Source organism: Tenrec ecaudatus, chromosome X (genome assembly GCF_050624435.1).
Source record: "Tenrec ecaudatus isolate mTenEca1 chromosome X, mTenEca1.hap1, whole genome shotgun sequence".
Taxonomy (NCBI): Eukaryota; Metazoa; Chordata; class Mammalia; order Afrosoricida; family Tenrecidae; genus Tenrec; species Tenrec ecaudatus.
Window position 1 is genome coordinate 32562157 of NC_134548.1, and position 20046 is coordinate 32582202.

The following is a 20046-nucleotide window of genomic DNA, read 5'->3' on the forward strand; positions in this document are numbered from 1 at the left end:
AAGTGTTATAATTTTTATATGCATATGACATGTTACCAGGCGGGGTCAGTTCCTGGAAAAGGACATCATGCTTTTTTAAAGCATAGGGTCAGTGAAAAAAATGAAAGCCTTCAATGAGATGGATTTACACAGTGCTTGCCACAATGAGCTCAAACCTAAGAAATTATAAGGACTGTGCAGGACTTGGCAGTGTTCACTTCTGTTGTGGTCCTGGAGAGGCAATAAGTATGGACTGGAACAATGATGGACTCTGTCACCCCGTGAATCTCCAACTTTACTATAATCCCGGGCAAGATAATTTTCCATCAGCTTATTCATCCATTAAGTGGGATCATTCTATCACATAGGGCTATTGTGAGAATAAATGCAGTACATTGGCTAGAGCCCAGCACATGGTAGAATTTCAATCCATTCCTTCATTCCTATCACTCTATTTAAGGGTGGTTTACTAAAAATGGTGCTTGAATGTACAGAAGAAACTTATAATTGTGTTGCTGCTCTTCAGTGCCATTGAGTTGGTTCCAATCCACAATGATCCCATTAATGTACAATAGATAGGAAAACTGTCAGATACTGTAGCATCTACTCAAATGTTGTTAGGTCAGAGGCCATGGCTGCTGACATTATGTCAGTGAAGCTCCTTGAGCATCTTCCTCTTTTTCTACTTTCCCAAACATGATGTTCTTTTCAGGGATTGCTCTCTCAAAAACATGTACACATATGTGATACAAAATCTAGCCATTTGGGTTTCTAGGGAACTTTCTGAGTGTACCCCTTCCAACACAGATATGATTGAAGTTTACTGGTAAAAACATCAAAAACATGGTTTTTACTGCTAAGACACATAAAGAGTAGACTACAGGTTAATTTCAACACTCAGAATACATTAAAGAGAAAAAATGTAAGTGATCATTTAGGTAGTATAAATGATAGGCATAATAGGTGGCAACCATATATCCACTTCTACAAACCAAATACAAATCTAACTGTAGAAATGCCAGAATATCAAAGGCAAAGAAACATTTAAAATGTTTAACTTCTGGAATCAAGCAAAATATGCTGTCACTTTGGTCTGGATTCTATATGAGGGGGTAACCCCCAAAAATGAATTATACATTGTATTTACATTTTTTTAACAAAACAACTTTATCACTTTCAAGGTACTCTCCATTGCATTTAATTTATTTGCCAAATCTGCAATTCCATTCTTGGAAACACTTTTCAAACTCATCTGTTTGGATGGCTGACAGCACCTCCCTTGATTTTTCTTCACCTCTTCTATGTCTTCAACTCGCTCTCCTTTCATGTCTCTCTTCATTCACAGAAACCAAAAGAAGTCACATGGAGCAAGGTCAGGTGAGTCAGGTGAATGGGACAAGAGGGGCATGCTGATTTTTGCCCCAAACTGGCGTACTTAGATGGCTGCGGGAGCAGGTGTATTGTCATGGTGCCAAAATCAGTCCCATATCTGCCACAAATCACGGTTACACAATCTTTTCAGAACCTCTAACTAGAAAGTTTGGTTAAGAGTCTAACTTGGTGGAACAAACTCCAAATGCACTATGAGTTGACTTTTATTGTCCTTTTGGGAAGTTGACAGACATCCATATTGAGGTGTCATCAATTGATATTTCACCTTTTAAAAAAAAGAAAAACACCATTCTTACAGTTGAGTTCCCCACAGCACTATTCTTGTAAGCTGTATTCAACATCACAACAGTTTCTGGGTCTTTTTACCAGAGCAGGAAACAAAATGTTAGTGTCACACGCCGTTCTCTTACATTAACCATAAAAAAAATAAATAAATAATTGAAGTGCAAATACATTGCTTTTACGAAAAAAAAAAAATCACTGTGACCAGAGAGAACCCTCCAAGGTGACACCAGTGGGTCAGTGGGTGCCTGTGTGAATATGCATACTACAAAAGCTCCTCTCTGCCCAGTACAATTCTGGTTTTGTGGGGGTAGCCCCCTCACATTCACATAAACATTCACTAGCTCCTTTGTACCTAAAAAGGTATGTACCTGAAGAAAAGATTTAGTTGCCAACGCTGCAATTATTTTTTGTTGTTGTTCTGTGACTTTTGTGTCTTTTTTTCCACTAGACAAATAAAGAGCAGCTGCCCTTGTGACTGCAAGGACAGTTTTTGTGTGTGTGTGTGTGTAGGAGGGGAGAAAAAAAATTCTTAGTCTACTGTGTGTTTGTCTGCAAAGTTATTTTTCTTTCCATGTATTATTGGTAGAAAAATTTTATTTTGTGTATATCCTGCTCAGTAGGTTTTGAAGAAACAGGAGACACTGCCATCTTAAGGAAACATTTGCACTGTTTCCTTTTGTGTAGCTGTATGTGGGGAGGCGATGTATTTAAAGAGCGCCACCTGCAGTCCAGTGTTTCAGCACTCACCATTCCAAGAACAATTTAAAATGGATTTTCAGGCTGATCTGAGTATATATATTTCGAATAAATTTAAAGCATAGAAAAGTCAAACAAGGGATTATAGAGTGTTCAGTGTAATATTAGTTCTCAAGTAATTTATAAGTAGATGTAAGAAAGCAGTCAATGTTTCATTTAGTAAACAATTGAGGTGAACTGTTGCTATTAAGAAACATGCTATATATTTTACAACATAAGCTTTTGATTTGAGATAAGCAAAATATAAATTCTAAATTTTATTTAACAAGTATGCAATCTTAAAATGACAAAAAGAGACATATTAAATTAAGACTCTTTTGTTCTCTTTGCTTTTATTAATGAAAAACAGTTCTTCTGAAGATGTTATGAAAGTCAAAAGCAACCACTTATTTTTCAGTGAAGAATGCATGTATTCAAGAAGTTTCTGGTATGCTATTTCAACATCTTTCCCTTATCATTGTTTATAAATGAATCATTACTCTTAAAATAAATTTCTGCTCTATAATTTCACTGTTTCTCTCATGCTATGACAGTTAAGTATTATTTTTAGTACTTGTATGTTGCTTTAATTGCTAAGTGACAAAATGGTAGAGTAAACATAAATTATCCAATGTATATATCAGAAATAAATGGGTCTTTAAATCTTTACAAGCATCACTCAATTTCTAATAATACTAAATTTTGGACACTAATAGTTTCTTAATGTCACTTTTATTGCTTTATATTCTAAATGATTTATTCCATGTTATTTTATGTTAAACTTACTCCTTCAAAGACAAAGATAGTGCTGAAATCATCTGTGGTAAAAAAAAAAATCCCCAAGCCACAATGTATATCACAATGAAATACATATTATTATTAAAACAAAAAAACACTATTTTACAAAATACAGATATTTCTTTTAAAATTATACTTGTCAGCATATTAACACAGCCACAAATGTCAAATAATAAACTCTTGAGTATAAAATTATTTTTTACAATGACGTCTTTAAATATTTCCATTAGAATTGGTTGATAGTAAAGGCTCAGCCTTTGTTCTTTTTCTGGGTTTAAAACTGGAGTGGCTGTTGATTCTCTCAATGGTTTGAGACCTCATTCTTCTATTGTTTGAGAAGTCAGCAATCAGTCAAATTGCCATTCCTTTGTAGGTAATTTCTAGAGGTCTTGAGATTGTCTATATGTCTTTGAGGTTCTGTTTCCATTGTAAATATTAATTATAGATTGCTTTTAAAATTGTGTTGTAATTGACATATCATCATGAGTATAATACCCACAATATCATGAAACTATTACATCTACTAGTTTCAAAATATTTCCATCACTTCAAAATAAAATCTTGTTTCTATGAAAAAAGATGTTTTTTCAATGACTGATACCCTATCAAACTCATATTGATACTAGGTATCCTTCCATTGATTTTGAATTTGGAACAACTAGAATCTGTGGAAGTTGATAAGTACTAGAATGAGTTTAGATATGACTTTTCCCTTGGTGGTGATCTTTAATACAGGAATAAAGTGTTCTGTATGATTGTCAGGGTTATTTATTACAAAGGCAGCTTAGTGAAAGAAATAAGCAATTGAAAGTTTTATTTTAAGATGATCAATATGCTTTTCTACTCATTGGTTATCAGTGCTTTAAAATTTCTGACCTGAAGTATATGAACCTATTTTCATAGAATGGTGGCAGCTCCTTTTCAAAATATGTCAACTATTTAACTAAAAGCTATTAAACATAAAGACAATCAACTAACGACAGTGGAGGTTTTCAGATTCTTATTTATACACAAATTCACTTTCTTTCATCGATTAGCAGCTTGGAGCTAGCAGCATGAAGACCTAATCCTCCATCAATTTTCAGTGTGAACTATGAGAAATCTGTCTATGACTACATATCTGTCTGTGACTACAATTGTATTTATTGCCAAGATAAGGTATTTTTTACTGATTCAATTATATACAATAAAGTCAATAATTTTGTTACTGTTGTTCTTGGGTACCATTGAGTTGATTCTGTCTCATAGCTACCCTTTGTACGACAGAACAAAACATTGCCTGGTCCTGAGCCATTTTCACAATCATTCTTGTTTGAGCCCACGATTGCAGCTACTGTACAGTTTCATCTTGTTGAGTCTCTATCTTTTTCACTGCCTTTCTACCTTACCAAGCATGACATCTTTATCTAGGGGATATTCTCTCTTGATCATATGTCCCAAGTAGATGAGGGGAAGCCTCCTCATCCTTTCTGCTCATTCTGGTTGTACTTCTCTCAAGACAGATTCATTTGTTCTTTTGGCGTTCCATGGTACTTTCAATATTCTTTGCAAGTACCATAATCAAGTGTATCTAATATTCTTTGGTCTTTCTTCTTCAATGTCCATCTATTACATGCCTATGAGACCATCCTGGCTCGGGGTAGGTGAACCTTTGTCCTCAAAGTGATATCTTTGCTTTTGAACAGATTACAAAGGTCTTTGAGAGTTTATTTACTCAATGAAATATGTTGTTTGACTTCTTGACTGCTGCTTCCATGAACATGGACTGTATTTCCAAGCAAGATGAAGTCTTTGACAACTTCTATATTTCTTCATTTATATGAAGTTGTTTATTGGTCCAGGGATGATGTATTTAATTTCTTTATATTCAATTTTAATTCATACTGAAGGCTGTAGTTTTTCATCTTCATTAGTAAATGTTTCAAGTCTTCATCACTTTCAACAAAGTTGTGTCTACTGCATAAGGTAGCTTGTTAACGAACTTTCCACTAATTCTGATGCAGCACACTGCTTCATACAATTCACCTCCTTAGACGATTTTCTCCATGTGTATATTGTATAAATATTGTAAAAGATATAATATTTTCTTATTTCAAACTACATATAGTACCCCATTATTTTCGTTGAATAACCACCTCTCTGGTTATGTACAGGTCCTAAATTGACACAATTAGTTGTCCTGGAATTCCAATTCTCCCCCATTTTATCCATAATTTGTTGAGTTCCACAAAGTCTAATGTATTTGCATAGTAATGAAATACAGGTAAATATCCTTCTGTTATTTCTGCTTTCAACCCTTAACCATCTAATATTAGCAATGATATTCTTTGTTCCATGTCCTCTTCTGAACAGAGCTTGCAATTCTGATAGTTCTCAATGTATTGATGAACCTGTTTTTAATTATCCTTTGCAAAATTTTACTTGAATATAATATGAATTACACGCTTTGATCTTGTCTGCATTCTGTTGGATAACATTTCTTTATGTTGGGCACAAATATAGATCACATCCAGGTGATTGGCCGAGAAGCTGTCTTCCAAATTTCTTAGCATAAACTAGTGAATGGTTCCAGTATTTTTTCAGTTAGTTGAGTGATATTATTTGATAGCCCTTCAATTCCTGGGGTTTTTGTTTTGGGTAAGGTCTCCCATGCAGTGTAGAATTCTTTATTCTTAATAATACTTTACTTTCTAAAATGGTTAACTATTGTATTAGACCAGGTGGACTAAAGAAACAAATCTAGTGACACTCATATATGTAAGAAAGAGCAATTAGGGTCAGTCAGTCTGCGGAAAAGTGAAGGCAGAGAGTGAAGGGGAGGTTCCCAGGGCCCTCCCTAGGAACCATACCAACAAGGCACCATTAGGCTGTGACCTGATTGAAAGGTTGAATATCACCCCTACACTTTTATGTATCTTCAAGTTAATTTAAAATTATGCTTTCTTTTTTTAAAAAATGGTTTCATTGGCATATCATTCACATACCATACTTTTGAAGTTAATTATGTCTTTCAAGATTTTGTCCATATTGTTGTTAGGCACCTGATATTCAATTCCTGCTCACAGTAACTCTATGTGCATTAGAACAAAACACTGTCCAACCTGGTACCATCCTCACAATATTGCTTATACATGGGCCCAATTTCCCAGTCACAGACACCCTCAGGGGAATTGCACGTGAGGCTAACAGTTTATTCAGTTCAGCTTGAAAAATGCTGTGTGTTCTTCATTTTGGACATTCTATTATAATACTTTGTCTTCTTGAGACATCCTTTAAAATCTTAGGCTCAGTTATTTTAATTCATGATTTCTTCCATTTGCTTTAGTTACTCTATACTTGGGAGTAAGTTTCATAATCTTGTGACATTCATCTTTGGTCTTTATTTTCTGTCTTTTTGGTGACATTTTACTCTTTTAATGTATGCTATCCTTGGTGTCATCCACAGCTCGTCTGATCTTCAGTCATTAGTGTTACATGGGTCAAATATGTTCTTGAGGTGGCTTCCAAATTTCGGTGTGTGATCTACTCTAGCTGTAGTTTGGTTCGCATTGGCAAGTTTTCATTTTCTTCAGCTTCTATCTGAACTTGCATTTGTGCAACTGGATATCTGTTCCATACTTTTCCCCAGGCTTGTTTGGCTGATGACATTTGACCTTCTCTGACATCTCCTTCATAGATATGATGTATATTATTTGGCAACGTCAAAATGTAGAGTTGACAAAGAGGCAAATAATGTAACTGACAATCTTACGATGGACCATGCACTGCAATTCCCTATGAGCCCGGCTCAATAGACTTAGCCAGAGTATTTTAGAAATGTATCAATCTTCAAGGCATAAGAAATACATTTATACAACAAAAAATAGGTATATTTGGCAAAAATAAATCCTTTAAGACTTCTTGATAGACCAATACAAATCTCCATGAAAATTACATATCTAAGCATAACATGTTTTATAGAACTATCACAAATAAGTATATTATTAATTTTTGTTTCTCAATTAGTATTACACATTATATATACATATATTCCATAAATGCATATGTATGAATATACACATATATACATACATATATTTATAGCTTCAAGAAGTTTATGGCCAATGGAATTGAAAGATCATGAGTTTTATCATGAATTTTTTATGTGTATGTATATACACACAGAAAGACAAAGTATGAATTATTGAGACTTCAATTACATACAAGTACTGATCCTTGCTATACAACTTAAAGATAACTAGGAAGAGTTTGTGGTATAAACAGGCACCCACCTTTGCACCCAATTCATTATAATGCAATTTCAAGGCTGTTACTCTTTCATCAAGTTCTTTGGGGTTTTCCGTCTGCTTCTTCTGTACAATCTGACGTCCTGTCTTTATTACCATTTCCACTTCTGACTTCACTTCACTCAGACTTTTATACAAATTCTAAGAAACAAAGCACAAACCAAAATGGGTTAAACCAAATAGGTTTAAACTAATCCATATGATTATTAAAAACAGAAATATAGCTAGAGAGCACGTTAATTGCTATTCATATTTACATTGTTGATTGAGCTGCATTTTTCCATTGTGTTCAATATCTAGATTTTGAATTTTTGGTTCATTTTAAATTTCTGATAATGATTATATACACATTTCCCATGTGCATGATATGTATATATTCTTATTAAAGTAAATATAATAATTCTTTAATCTAGGCTTATGAAATTCACTTATGAAAGGTATGTTATTTGCATTACATATGGTAGAGCTTTAGAGTTCTAGCTTTATGTTTGAAGGGACCCATTCACCACCTATTCACTGAGTGCCTATTGGTGCCATGCAGCATCTGAGGAACTAGTGGATCAGAAGATGCCAAAGATACATGCTCACTGTGTTTCTTATGTTTACATTATATATAAGGAAGTTATTTTTAGGTATGCTACTTACATTTGAAAAAGTTACTGTCATCATATTTGTATATATATTTTGCTTCCCTAAAATAATATATATTCTTTCACACACATATAAATATACATGTATATGTATGTATTAAACACTATTTTTGATTCACAAAATATTTGGACTAATGAAGTCAAACAAGTATTGTGTTTTAGTGTTTTCCTAAAAGATATACTTTTATATGTTTGTATGTATATGTGTATGCATTACATGTTGCTGATCAAATATGCTCACTGGTAAGACTGAACAATTCCTTTTCCTCATTACTAGGAATGAAATTTCTATTAAGTTGTCTTTTTGTTATTTGAACATCAATTGGGTTGTTTTTCTCTGTTCAGTTTAAAATTGTATAAAACAGGTATGGTGTATGAAGGGATCAATTATTTATTAAATTAAGATTGCAGAAATACTCAGTTATTCCATTTACTTCACTTTTTGATTATTCTTTTTAATATTTGATAGGGATTCCAGTGGAAATATGTAGAGCAAATCAGTTTTCCATTCAGCAATCAGATGCATTGTTTCTGATCATTGAGAGCAACCCCCCAGTCTAACCACACTCATCATGCTGCCTCCTGTTGCCATTCCCTTTCTGTATTTTGAATTTTTTCTCTGATCAACTCTTGCCCTTTTATTTTCAACGGTTGAAGTTTCTCAAGTGTGTGGTCTGCCCTGGTGTAATTTTTTACCTTATAGGCCTATCATTTTGCTGAAAGATGGGTAGTGGGGTTAGTTCACTTCTAAGACAGAAAAGTCACTAAGGGCCATAATTGAGGGGCTTCCACTAATCTCTCTCAAGCCAGGACGTGAGATATTTCTCTTATCATTTGAGATTTATTCCACATTTTCTTCCCCTCTCTGCAGGATCCCTAGTGTGAGCCTCTTCGAAGTACTTGGTTGTGGTAGCTGAACACAATCCATTTCTGGTTTCTGGATCCTGGAGGCTGAGGTTGGAGCAACCTCTTGGTTCTTAGGTGCAATTGTTTCCAGGTGCCTTTGATATTTTATCCACTCTCCTTTGCTTCATACTGGGAGAAACCAATCGTGGCACCTTCAATGACTATTCACAAGTGTTTAGCACTCCAGCCGCTATTCAGCACAATTGAATATAGATCATAGCCATATTTTTGAACTATTGACCTTGAAATCCCCTGAGAGTATGGTCTTGAATCTCTAGGTCCATTGACTCATTCATTAAATGTATATGATTATGGCTAATAAGTGTCATAACTTTGCCCCTATATGTTCTTCTACATTAATAGCTATGTATAAAAATATCCTCTTTCAAACCTATATACAATCATGAGAGTAGTCACATTCATCCTCCCAACATGCATTCACCATAGATGCACATCTATCTATGCACTTATAGAATATTGTTATCCATGTTATATGTATATTAATAGTATTTATCTCTGTTGCTTTTAATTATTGTGCTCCTCTCAGTTTTTTCCTCTGTGTTCATCATTAGTATCTTTGATGATAGTTTGATATTAATATTTTCTTATTGATAACTGTGAGTTATGTACTAGCTTTCTAGAAAACTAAATTTTTAATTTTTTATTATTTTTTCCTATAAATTTTAGAAAGCTGTGTATTTAGAAATATTCAAATGGTCAATCACCATGTTTATAATAATGCCAATTTAATATTTAAATAGCCAAATAGAGTCCCCAGGGTTTGTCTTATTGATGATAATGACAGGATCTGTAGGAATTTTTAACACATATCATGTCATTCAAGAAACAGTAGAAAAAATTTATAATCTGGGTTAGGAAACATATTTGTACTTATGTCCAAAAGAAGGACTCTTTTTTCCTTTCAGTTGTTGTTATATTGTAAATAGGACAAGTGGATCTTTTGAAATTCAAAGAAATTTTTACATAATAAATAATATGAGAGGACTGAATATATGATACATTTATGGAACGGCTACTTCCATTGGCTTTGTCATCTTCAGTTCAACCAGAACCAAGTTCAATAGGAGCCTTGGCCTGTTTTCCCTGTCCCAGTGCAGGCCACAGGACAATCTAGTATAGGTATAAGGGCTCTCAGCTCATATTTACTGGCAGACAGGCTTTCTGAGGTACCATTAGGAACATGTTCTAAAAAGAGAATGAGGATAAATCCCAATATGAACAAACAAAAACGAAAAATAGAGAAAATGTTGAAAACCAGATCAGGTCCAGTGTGCCTTAGAGGGGGAATCAACTGAAAAGGTTTTAGTGTTCAAGTCAGGTTTTTTTTTTTTTTTTATCTTTTATACTCATCTCTCCAATGCACTCTGTGACTACTTTCTCTCCCATAGAGTGTCTGGTACAGTGGTTCTCAACCTTCCTAAGGCCGTGACACTTTAATACAGTTCCTCATGTGGTGGTGACCCCCAACCATAAAATTATTTTCGTTGCTACTTCATCACTGTCATTTTGCTACTGTTGTGAATCAGGCGACCCCTGTGAAAGGTCATTCGATTCCCAAAGGGGTAGGGTCCCACAGGTTGAGAACCACTGCTCTGGTAGATCACATAACTAAGCTTTATGTTGTCAGAGGCATCATCAGACTTCGTGAATTTTCAATGATAACAACATGGGCCATTGCTCTATTTCAATAGTCCAACAAAGATTTATTCATGAGATAGTAGAATCTTTCTATGTTTTTTATTCTGTCTTTGTAGTCTCATGCCTTCTCTGTCTAGTATGAAAACACTAGAATTTGGAACTGAGAACCTGAATTAGAATCTAGCAGCAGCACCTGCTATTTGTCCTTAACTGAACTGTTGTCTTGAGAATTAGAGCTGACTAGTATAAAAGAATGCGCCTGCTTAATTCTTATGCTACTTTTCACTCATTTTTCAAATGGAAATCTGGAAATGCTCCCATAAATATTACAGACTTGGAAACCTGGTATGGGGGTCACTGTGAGTCAGAATTGAAGAGATGGCAGTTATTGGTTGTTTTTTTTCCCCTGTATCACTCAGCTTATTTGGCACTCAATATTTCTGGGATGATGAATATTATGCCATCTACTGTTTTAAGTTATATTCCCAGATTAACATATTTTCCTTCTAGACGTCCAAAATACAAATAATGTCAAAGGATCTAGAAAATTAAATGCATACATTTTTCAGGTCACGCATACTCCTTAGAAGATTTTAGATTAAAATAAAAGGCACATATAGAAGGTTAGCTTTCATGTGACTGCTGGGTACGCTTTGGACTAACCTAAAGGTCAGTGGTTTAAACCCTACAGCGAGTTCAAGGGAGAAAGAAAAGTCTATCTGCGACCATAAATATTTACGAAGCTTGATGAACACTCTATAGGGTCTCTATGAGTAGGAATTGAGTCCAGAACAGGAAAACTACAGATCTCGCTACACAATCTTGTTAATTTTGCTAATAATTTTAAAATGATTATCACAGCTGTCTGAAAACAAGTTTCTAAATTTTGAATTATGTACAGATTTTTAAAATATTGCATAATCCCACTTATAAAAAATATCTAGAACCAATGCCTGGTAACATTTGCCACTTAATAAGTGTATCTGTTGATACTTATTTATTAATGTCCCAACTCTTAGTACTGCTTATAATGCACACATGCTTATTTCTTTTAAATTAATGAAAATCTACTGGTGATCTTAGTAGAAAAAATTCTGTAAGTATTTCTAAAATTTGCTTCAACAATATTTTTAACTTATTGATATACAATGTAACCTGAGAATTTTTTAAGTTTTATAAATAGGATTTCTGTATTCAAATTTTTATGCTTTCTAGCTACCAAAATTAAAGGACAATCCATATTCACAAAATAAAAGATAATCCATTCATAAAAATCTAGAATAGACAAAAGCATAGAAGGGGAAACATGTTTATTACTGGTTCCCAGGTGGCTGGAGGAAGGGAAAATGAGGAGATTGTACTAAAGACTTACTCCTTTTGGTTTTGTTTTTTCCTTTTATAAAAATGTTTGGAACCACATAGTGGTGATATTTGGACAACTTAATGAGTATATGCTATACACTACAAAATGACGATTTTTGTTACGCATATTTTACCAGCACAGTTTCCAAAGGGGGAGGGTTAATACATACCACACAGTGGTTCAACTGTGACTGCACGACCTCCTGCTCCACACTCCTTGTTTCTAAAGCGGGCAAGTGCATCTTCACTTCATCCAAAATCATCTTGCTTTCCTGCAGACGCTCTTCAAAATTGGCTGGCTTCTGGAAGAGTCGAAACTTCATGGAAACATCTTGCAGTTTTTTCTGTAAAGAAGACATTGCTTTTAACCAGCATTCCAAGGCAAAAATAAGTCATATTTTAATAGATTATCATTTATTCCTGAGAAGCAAATAGGCTTTTTAAAAATTGTCATATTTCCCACAATTTGTTCAGCAAAAATGGATACATGCCTTTGGAAGATGAATTTACTAATGTACCATAATGTGATACAAAATAAAAGTGTATTTATTAACCTATTTAATCCTGAAATATAGAACACACTTAAAAGTCTGCATTGATTACATATACTTATAGTTTGCAAACCATGCCCTTAATCTCAATTGTGCTAATGGCAAAGTTACTGCTGCAGACTAGAGTATATTTGTCGAAATAATTCAAGTCTCTTAGTTGATTCAATAAGATATACCTGTGCAACATCAATTTGCGATAGGACCCTTTGGGCAGCTTCCTTGCCCTGGTTCTGTTTCTTCATTTCTTCTAAGCTGATCTCATGACTTGTCAAATCCGATTGGATTTTCTGTTGGAAAGACAGCATTATTACTCAGCAACTTCCAGGAGTGGCTGCAAAGAACAACACGCTCACCTTCCAAAAAGAGAGGACTCCAGGAGGCACTCTCAAACCACTGCGACAAAGAAGCCTCCTTAAAATAACGAGACTTTGCACTTACAGGGACTGAGCAAAAATGATTCAAAGGATTCCTTTCACATGAAGATTATTATGCAAAAAAAATGACCACTCTGAGCCAATGACAAAAAAAAAGTTCACTGGTTATGTTTAATGGGAAGAAATACCAAATTATAATGAAAATGCAGTGAGAAATTTCTACTTTGCTACTATTTCCTTTCTTTTGGAAGATACATGCACAGCAGACCAAGGCAAAGATATTAATTTTCATAAATAACTAAAAACTGTAGAGATAGTACACAAAGATAACGTTGTAAGTAGATCATGACCCTAAATAATGATCTTTTAACAAGTCATGCCATTGATGTGTCAGGGTAAGAAAATTCAGGGTCTAGAAGAGGCAAGTTTAATGCCTCAATTGGCACTGCATAAATAATAACACAGATTTAACTAGTATGCACAAAGATTCCTTGTCTAACTTTAAATAATTATACAATATATTCTAAAAATTCTCTATATGGAGCAAAGATATTAAGTGCCAACTTATGTCATTATTTAAATCACTAATGGCTGATCTAGTTGTAGGAGTGGCTCAGATCCTGCAGTTTGTTTCAGATTCATTTCAGTTCTTTCACTGTCAGTTTCACTCAGATTTAGCTAGTGATAAAACTGTTTTAATTTTAGTTAATTGAGTCATTGTCAGATTATTTTAAATGAGTAAGAAACTGACTAATTTATATGCATACCTATGTTTATAGCAGCAATTTCCGTAGTAGCAAAAACATGGAAAGAACCCCAAACTCCAAGTATAGAGGAATGAATAAACAATCTCATGTACATTCATACTATGGAACAATATGCATCAATAAAAAGCAATGACAGCTTTCTTATGCACCGTGAGACATGGACAACACTTGAGAACATCAGGCTTAGCAAACTCAATCAATCTTATGACTATAAATATTGAATATCATCCTTGTTATAATAAAAAATAACAAAGAAGAAGTGTGGTTTGTACACTAATAGATAACACTTTGATGACTACAAGGAGGCCAGGGACAGCAGCGCACACAGGAGTGGAGAAGGGAAGAACCACATAGATGGAGGATTTAATAAGATAATGTAGTTGCTTTCATTTTTTGAATTGGCCTGGGTAAATATATGTAGTATGATTCTTTGAAAGCAAACAACAACAAAAAGTCCCCCCACATTCCTTTTCCTTCTAATCTAAATAGTGGTTTGGAAAAAAAGTGGGGGGTAGGAAAAGTAAAATTGAAATGGATTTGGAGTCTTTAGTGACAAACAAGTTCATCTCAAAGAAACATAAAAACAACAAAAAAACAGTGGCTCAATTAAGCCACAGTGCTCATAACTAATACAAAGAAGAACTATTTGAAAAATGCATATGGATTGTGCTGTTGCTAGGGCCTATCCATTGGGGTTCTGGCTCACAGCAACTCCCTGTATAATGTAATGAAACCTTACCTATCCTTGCCATCCCAGTGATCCCAACGATCGCTGCTATGCTTGAACCGATTACTGGAGCCAAGGTGGCGATGCATATTAGAGTAATAAAACTGAAGCCAATTCAACTGAATTCTGATACACTTGCTCAGAAATAGCATAAATTTTACTTTGCAGGAAGCACTGAACTGCACAGTAAGATTAAGAGTTATTCCTCATTATTCCTGCTGGTCTGTTCATTAGCAGCCAAGCACTTCATTAGAGATCATTGCATCAAGGTTTATCCATCAAAATCTCAGAAAGCTTTTGTTGTTGTATTTAGGTCCCTGAGTCGGTTCTGAGCCACAGTGACCCTACACACCACAGGATAAAACACTGCCCAGTCCTGAGCCAGCCTCCCGGCCATTCCCTTGTCGCAGCTATTGTAGCAATCCACCTCCCCGAAGGCCTTCCTCGTTGCCGCTGTCCCTATGCTTTACTGAACATAATGTCCTTCTCCATGGACTGGTCTCTCCTGACAACTTGTGAGAGGAAGCCTCACCTCCTCGCCTCTAAGGACCACTCTGGCCGTACTTTTCCCAAGGCTGATGCGTTTGTCTCGCCTGCATCATTTGATATTTTGCCCACAGATCTCACTCAGAAAAATAGTACTGCTTAAAAAAAGAGAACTGAAATGTGGCAAGGATTGGAACTGTGCCTGTCAAGTATGTTACAAATATTGCTTTTTCAAAGTCCCTAGTTTTCAGTGTTGACTGAGGAAAAGCAGAGAGAGAATAAAAAGGGGATAACTTCTAGCTATCGGAGGTAGATGATCTTTTCCACAGAGGGCTGTAATGATCGCCCCCATTCCAATGTTCCCCTTCGTCTTCTTACATCAAGAAGTACAAATTATGTATTTACCTTTTGGAGTGTATATAATCCCTTTGACTGTATTAAATAATACAACATGGTATAGGGGATATTCAGTTACTTCTAGGAAAAATAAACTTACTGGTGAAACCTGCTCATCATGTTCTGAGAAACCTGTCTCATGGAAACCCCATCATTAAGGACTTTAGTCAACCATCTCCAGTGAGTTTTCAGGTGACAGCTAGCATCAACTGCAGTCACATGAAGAAGCCATCGTGGATGTCTACCGAAGTGAGCTTTCAAATCATCGTAGCCCCAACCAACGAGTTATTACAATCCCAATTGCAGCCACAAGAAAGAAACTCTCAGCAGTCTCCCCAACCCACTGAGCTAATGTTAACAAGGCCAAACTGCTAGAAGAAACCATTAAAATATAGGTTGCAGGCTTTTGTTGAGTCCAAACTTTATTCTTGAGCCATCATCACATCCTTAAGAAAATCTATCCTCTTGCATTTTTTACTTTGTTCTAGTTGATTCATTGTTTTGCCTTTTGCCTGCACTCAAGTAATGGACAAATGCGTGTGTACTAAATGAGAATAATAAAAATAGAAGCATTTCTAGTTGTAGGTGCAAGAGAAACACACTGAACCACATGAAGAACTTGGAACAGTTAAAAGAAAAAAATTAGAGAATGAGTACAGCAATGGAGAAATATGAATAGCATTGTAGGCAAAGATCAGATGTTAAACAACCTCATATTCTAAGTGAATGGATTGCAGCGTTTTCACTATAAACATAACTTTGAAAGTTTAAATTAAATTGAATCACAGAAAATAATTAAAGATAATCACAGTCTTAGTGCTAGTATTTACTTAATACTTGATCATGTTTACAAAACGGCTATACATTTAGTTATTCTTTAAAATGCATCTCTTTTCATTCATCACTATGCATATCCATCTGAGGGACTTCAGGAAGTTCCTGGGGAAATTCCATTGAATGTTTCCATGAACCTATTGAAATCCTGTGGTATGTGTGTATCCAAAGAAGCAGATACTGTACTTGTAAAATATGTGTCATTTATCTCGGTGTATTTTACACAAGAGAAGGACAGTTAGCACAGGATCCTGGAGGCTGCAGAGAAGAGTACCACAAAGCAGAGGGCAGAAGCAGTCAAAGAGAAGAATAATCAGCAAAGGCTCGCTTAAATCAAGTGATGTGAAAGAAAGGTCAACCATGTCGATTGTGAGACAGGCCAAATGCGATAAGCATGAACAAAGGTACATTCACTAGAACAGATATGTCCCTGGGGGACGTGAAGGGCCAAGTAGTACTTGTTCAGAAGGTTGGGGCATTTGGAAATCAATGCAAAGCATTAGATGGTACTTGAAAAATACAAGTTCACATCAGGTGGTTGGAGAAGGCGCTGTAAGTTGGAACTCCACAATTCTCAGAAAGGTCACCGTGACTAAAATCATTAACATGGAAAAATTATTCCTGTAGATCATACGGACCTTAAATTTTACCATAATTTCTAGGCAGCCTGGCTAGAAAAATTTCCACAGCTGAGTAGTTTCTATTGTGATTAGACATCAACATTTCTTTATGAATTAAGTGACCACTGCCATTAGGTCCATCTGGACTCAAAGTGACCTTACAGGGCAGAGTAGAATGACCTCTGTGGGAGAACGGAAAGCCTCATCTTGTGGAGGCTGGTGGGTTCCACCTCGCGACATTATGGTCAGCAGCCCAATGCATAACACACTGTGCCACCGGGCCTCCTGATGAATCCAGGAAATGCCTTATCAAACAGGCTAGGTGGGTACATGGACAGTTTGTAAATTATGGGTACATGTACTGTGCCACCGAAGTCAGAACAGTTTGGATATCTTCCGATACCTGTGGGAAAGAGTCCCTAGGTAGCCTAGACGGTTAAGTGACCAACTAGTCATCGATAGGTCGGTGGTTTGAACTCCTGCAGGTGAAGCCTGGGGACCTGCAGGCTAAAGATGACAACCTGAAAACTACACGAAGCACCGTTTTCCGGAGGACACAGCCAACATTAAAACTATACCCCCGTGGTTGAGTGCGTTTCGAATCAGGTTACTGCTACTGTTGGTAGGTACCATGGAGTCTGTTGTGATTCAGAGCGATCCTACGTACAACAGAAAGAATCACTGCCTGGTCCTGTGCCAGCCTCATAATTGTTCTCGACAGTCACTACGTCGATCCAGGTTGCCAAAGGTCTTCCTCTTTTTCACCGGCATGCTTGCTACTGGGAAAGCAGATTACCTCACCGTTCTCTAGCTGGTCGGTTTGAAGCACTAACCTTTGGTTAGTAGTTCAGTGCTTACCCAGTAGTGCTAACCGAATGGCAACCAGGATAAAAGCATGTTGTGTTGCGCAATTTATACCGTACCGTAGAACTGGCGAAAATGACCTAATACAATTAATGCACATATTTGATAAGAACCAATTCATTATTAAAATAGTGAAATAAAATTAAAGGCAGATTTCCTAATAATTTTATAATGGAAAGGTGCTAAAACGTGGCTCAGTTCTATCTTTCCCACTTCTTTTCTTTTTTATCTACCATCTTTTCAAGTAAATTTTTCTATTCTTACAGTCAAAGGAGAAATAATATTTAGTTGGTACTTATAATCGCTTTTCCCATCTATTTCACTTAACCTCGTCATAGTCTTATTCTGGCACTGTATAATTAAAAATTGCTTATCTTTGACTTGCAGGTTTATTGGGAAATAAATTAGTGTGCTTAAATAAGCATCACTATAATTTGGAATCAACTCAAAGACAACTAACAACAACCTGGAAACTTTCAGGCAAAATGGGAAACCTCCTATTTAAAACTTTCTTCTAATAAAACCTATATTATATTGTTTTTTCTTACATTGTGTAAGCAGATGATAAAATGAAATAATATTGTCAAAGGAAATTTTGAGAATGGGAGGTTTAATCCTAGGGAAATGACTTTCACATTTGACTGCAGGATTTTTAAAAATTGCTAAAAATCTGAGGGTCCACAATCAGAGTTCTATTTTCACCCAATATATGGATCTACCAAGAGATGGGAGATAAGCTTAGTTTTGGAAACCCCAAACTAAAACTTCATCTTAACAAATTGTCAGTCTTACTTCTGACACAAATCAGAAACTACTAACAAAGTGAGAGGATGTCAGAAACTGAGGCTTCTGGATGATTCTCCATTTCGTTTGTAATAGAAGTTCACAAGTCAGTATCTTTCAGAATCACTAGATTTTTTTTCACAAAAGTGAGATAATATGAGGCAAATTACCTGATCATGCTATTAAAACAGGATAATAATACAATGATCATACTCATAACTAGCAGCTATATTAAACAAAGAAAAGAAAACACCAATGGAAAGGGAAATAACCATTTTGCCATGAAAGATGGTAAAGGGCATATCATGAAACTAAAAATGAATCAATTATTAGTGATATTTCCAATATAGCACTTTACAATTAACTTAGAAGACATTTACCTCATCAGATTTATCAGGATTTACCTCATTGGACTAGTATCATATATCAAATTAATGACAGGAAGTAGCAAGTAAATTTAAGCTGTAGCTGTCTAATATATTTAATGGAATAAAGGAAATATTATATCAAGAAACAGGTGTGGCTTCTGTGATATCAAAGAGCAAAACATGATTCTTGGGAAAGCAACTGAAATTATTTCTGAAGGAAAATATTAAAAGGTATGATGATGACAGGATTAACAGGGGAAAAATGGTAAAACCATTAGGTGTAACAGATGGTAATATTCAAATGTAATCTCAAGGAGAGGAAATGGGCAGACACAAAAGCTTACTTAAAAATTAAAGAACCTGCACAAAAGGATCAGCGACTGTGTGTGTGTGTGTGTGTGTGTGTGTGTGAGATGTGGTGAACATGCGAAAAGGTACATAATTATAATAATGGACACAACTTTTAAAAATAGACTAGGCTTTAAAGTAGATAAAAATAAATTCTTGATTTCTCATTAGTATAAAAACACATTACCATGTGTTTATAAAATAATATTCTTGTTAGTTAAATTACAATGAATATTGTGTATAAATTAAACTTTGTCAGAGGGAGAAGTTTTAGCTTCTATTTACTTGTCAGGAATGTGTGAGACTTACTGGAGACTTCAGTTTTCATTTATTAAGGAAACATTTAATGTATATGCATTTGTCTGTGAATGTGCTAGGCACATTTAAATAAAACTCACGATTTGTTCACATGTTCTCTTTATATATAATTACTTAAGTTATATACCCTAATAAGTACTTGTACTATTTAAAAAACTAGAATTGTTTTGACATTATCAGCCATTGACATGGTATAGTTCTTGAAATATATGCAATATCAAGTTGGAATATGTATGTGCTCTTAGTCAATCCTTTTCATAAGAAAAATGCCCAGCATCTAAACCATAAATTACTTTACAGGCATCACCAGAGCCTTAGTAATGACATTATAATGATTTCATATATTTAAGATCCATCAGACAGTCCTTGATGATGATAGTAAGGATGTTTGAACAACATCCTTAATGTCCATCTTTCTCCTCTAGTCTCCTATGAACACCTAGCATGACCATTTTGGGGTTGTCTCTATCTTTTAATTTACTTCATTGAGCACAGTACCAGGTATGTTAATGAACAAACTTAAGAATCAATACATAAATACCTTCTCAACACCTGGTA

The 20046-nt window shown here is 35.1% G+C and overlaps 1 protein-coding gene across 1 annotated transcript in view; it reads right to left on the minus strand.

The window, feature by feature from the left end:
• The window catches only part of LOC142433259 (dystrophin-like), an 83073-nt gene that overhangs the window by 37319 nt on the left and 25708 nt on the right, over positions 1-20046 (minus strand). Inside the window, exons 3-5 of the mRNA XM_075538340.1 lie at positions 12780-12890; positions 12223-12396; positions 7461-7616 (exon numbers count right to left, since the gene is read on the minus strand). Coding sequence (XP_075394455.1) covers positions 7461-7616; positions 12223-12396; positions 12780-12890 — 441 coding nt within the window. The remainder of the gene's footprint in view (positions 1-7460; positions 7617-12222; positions 12397-12779; positions 12891-20046) is intronic.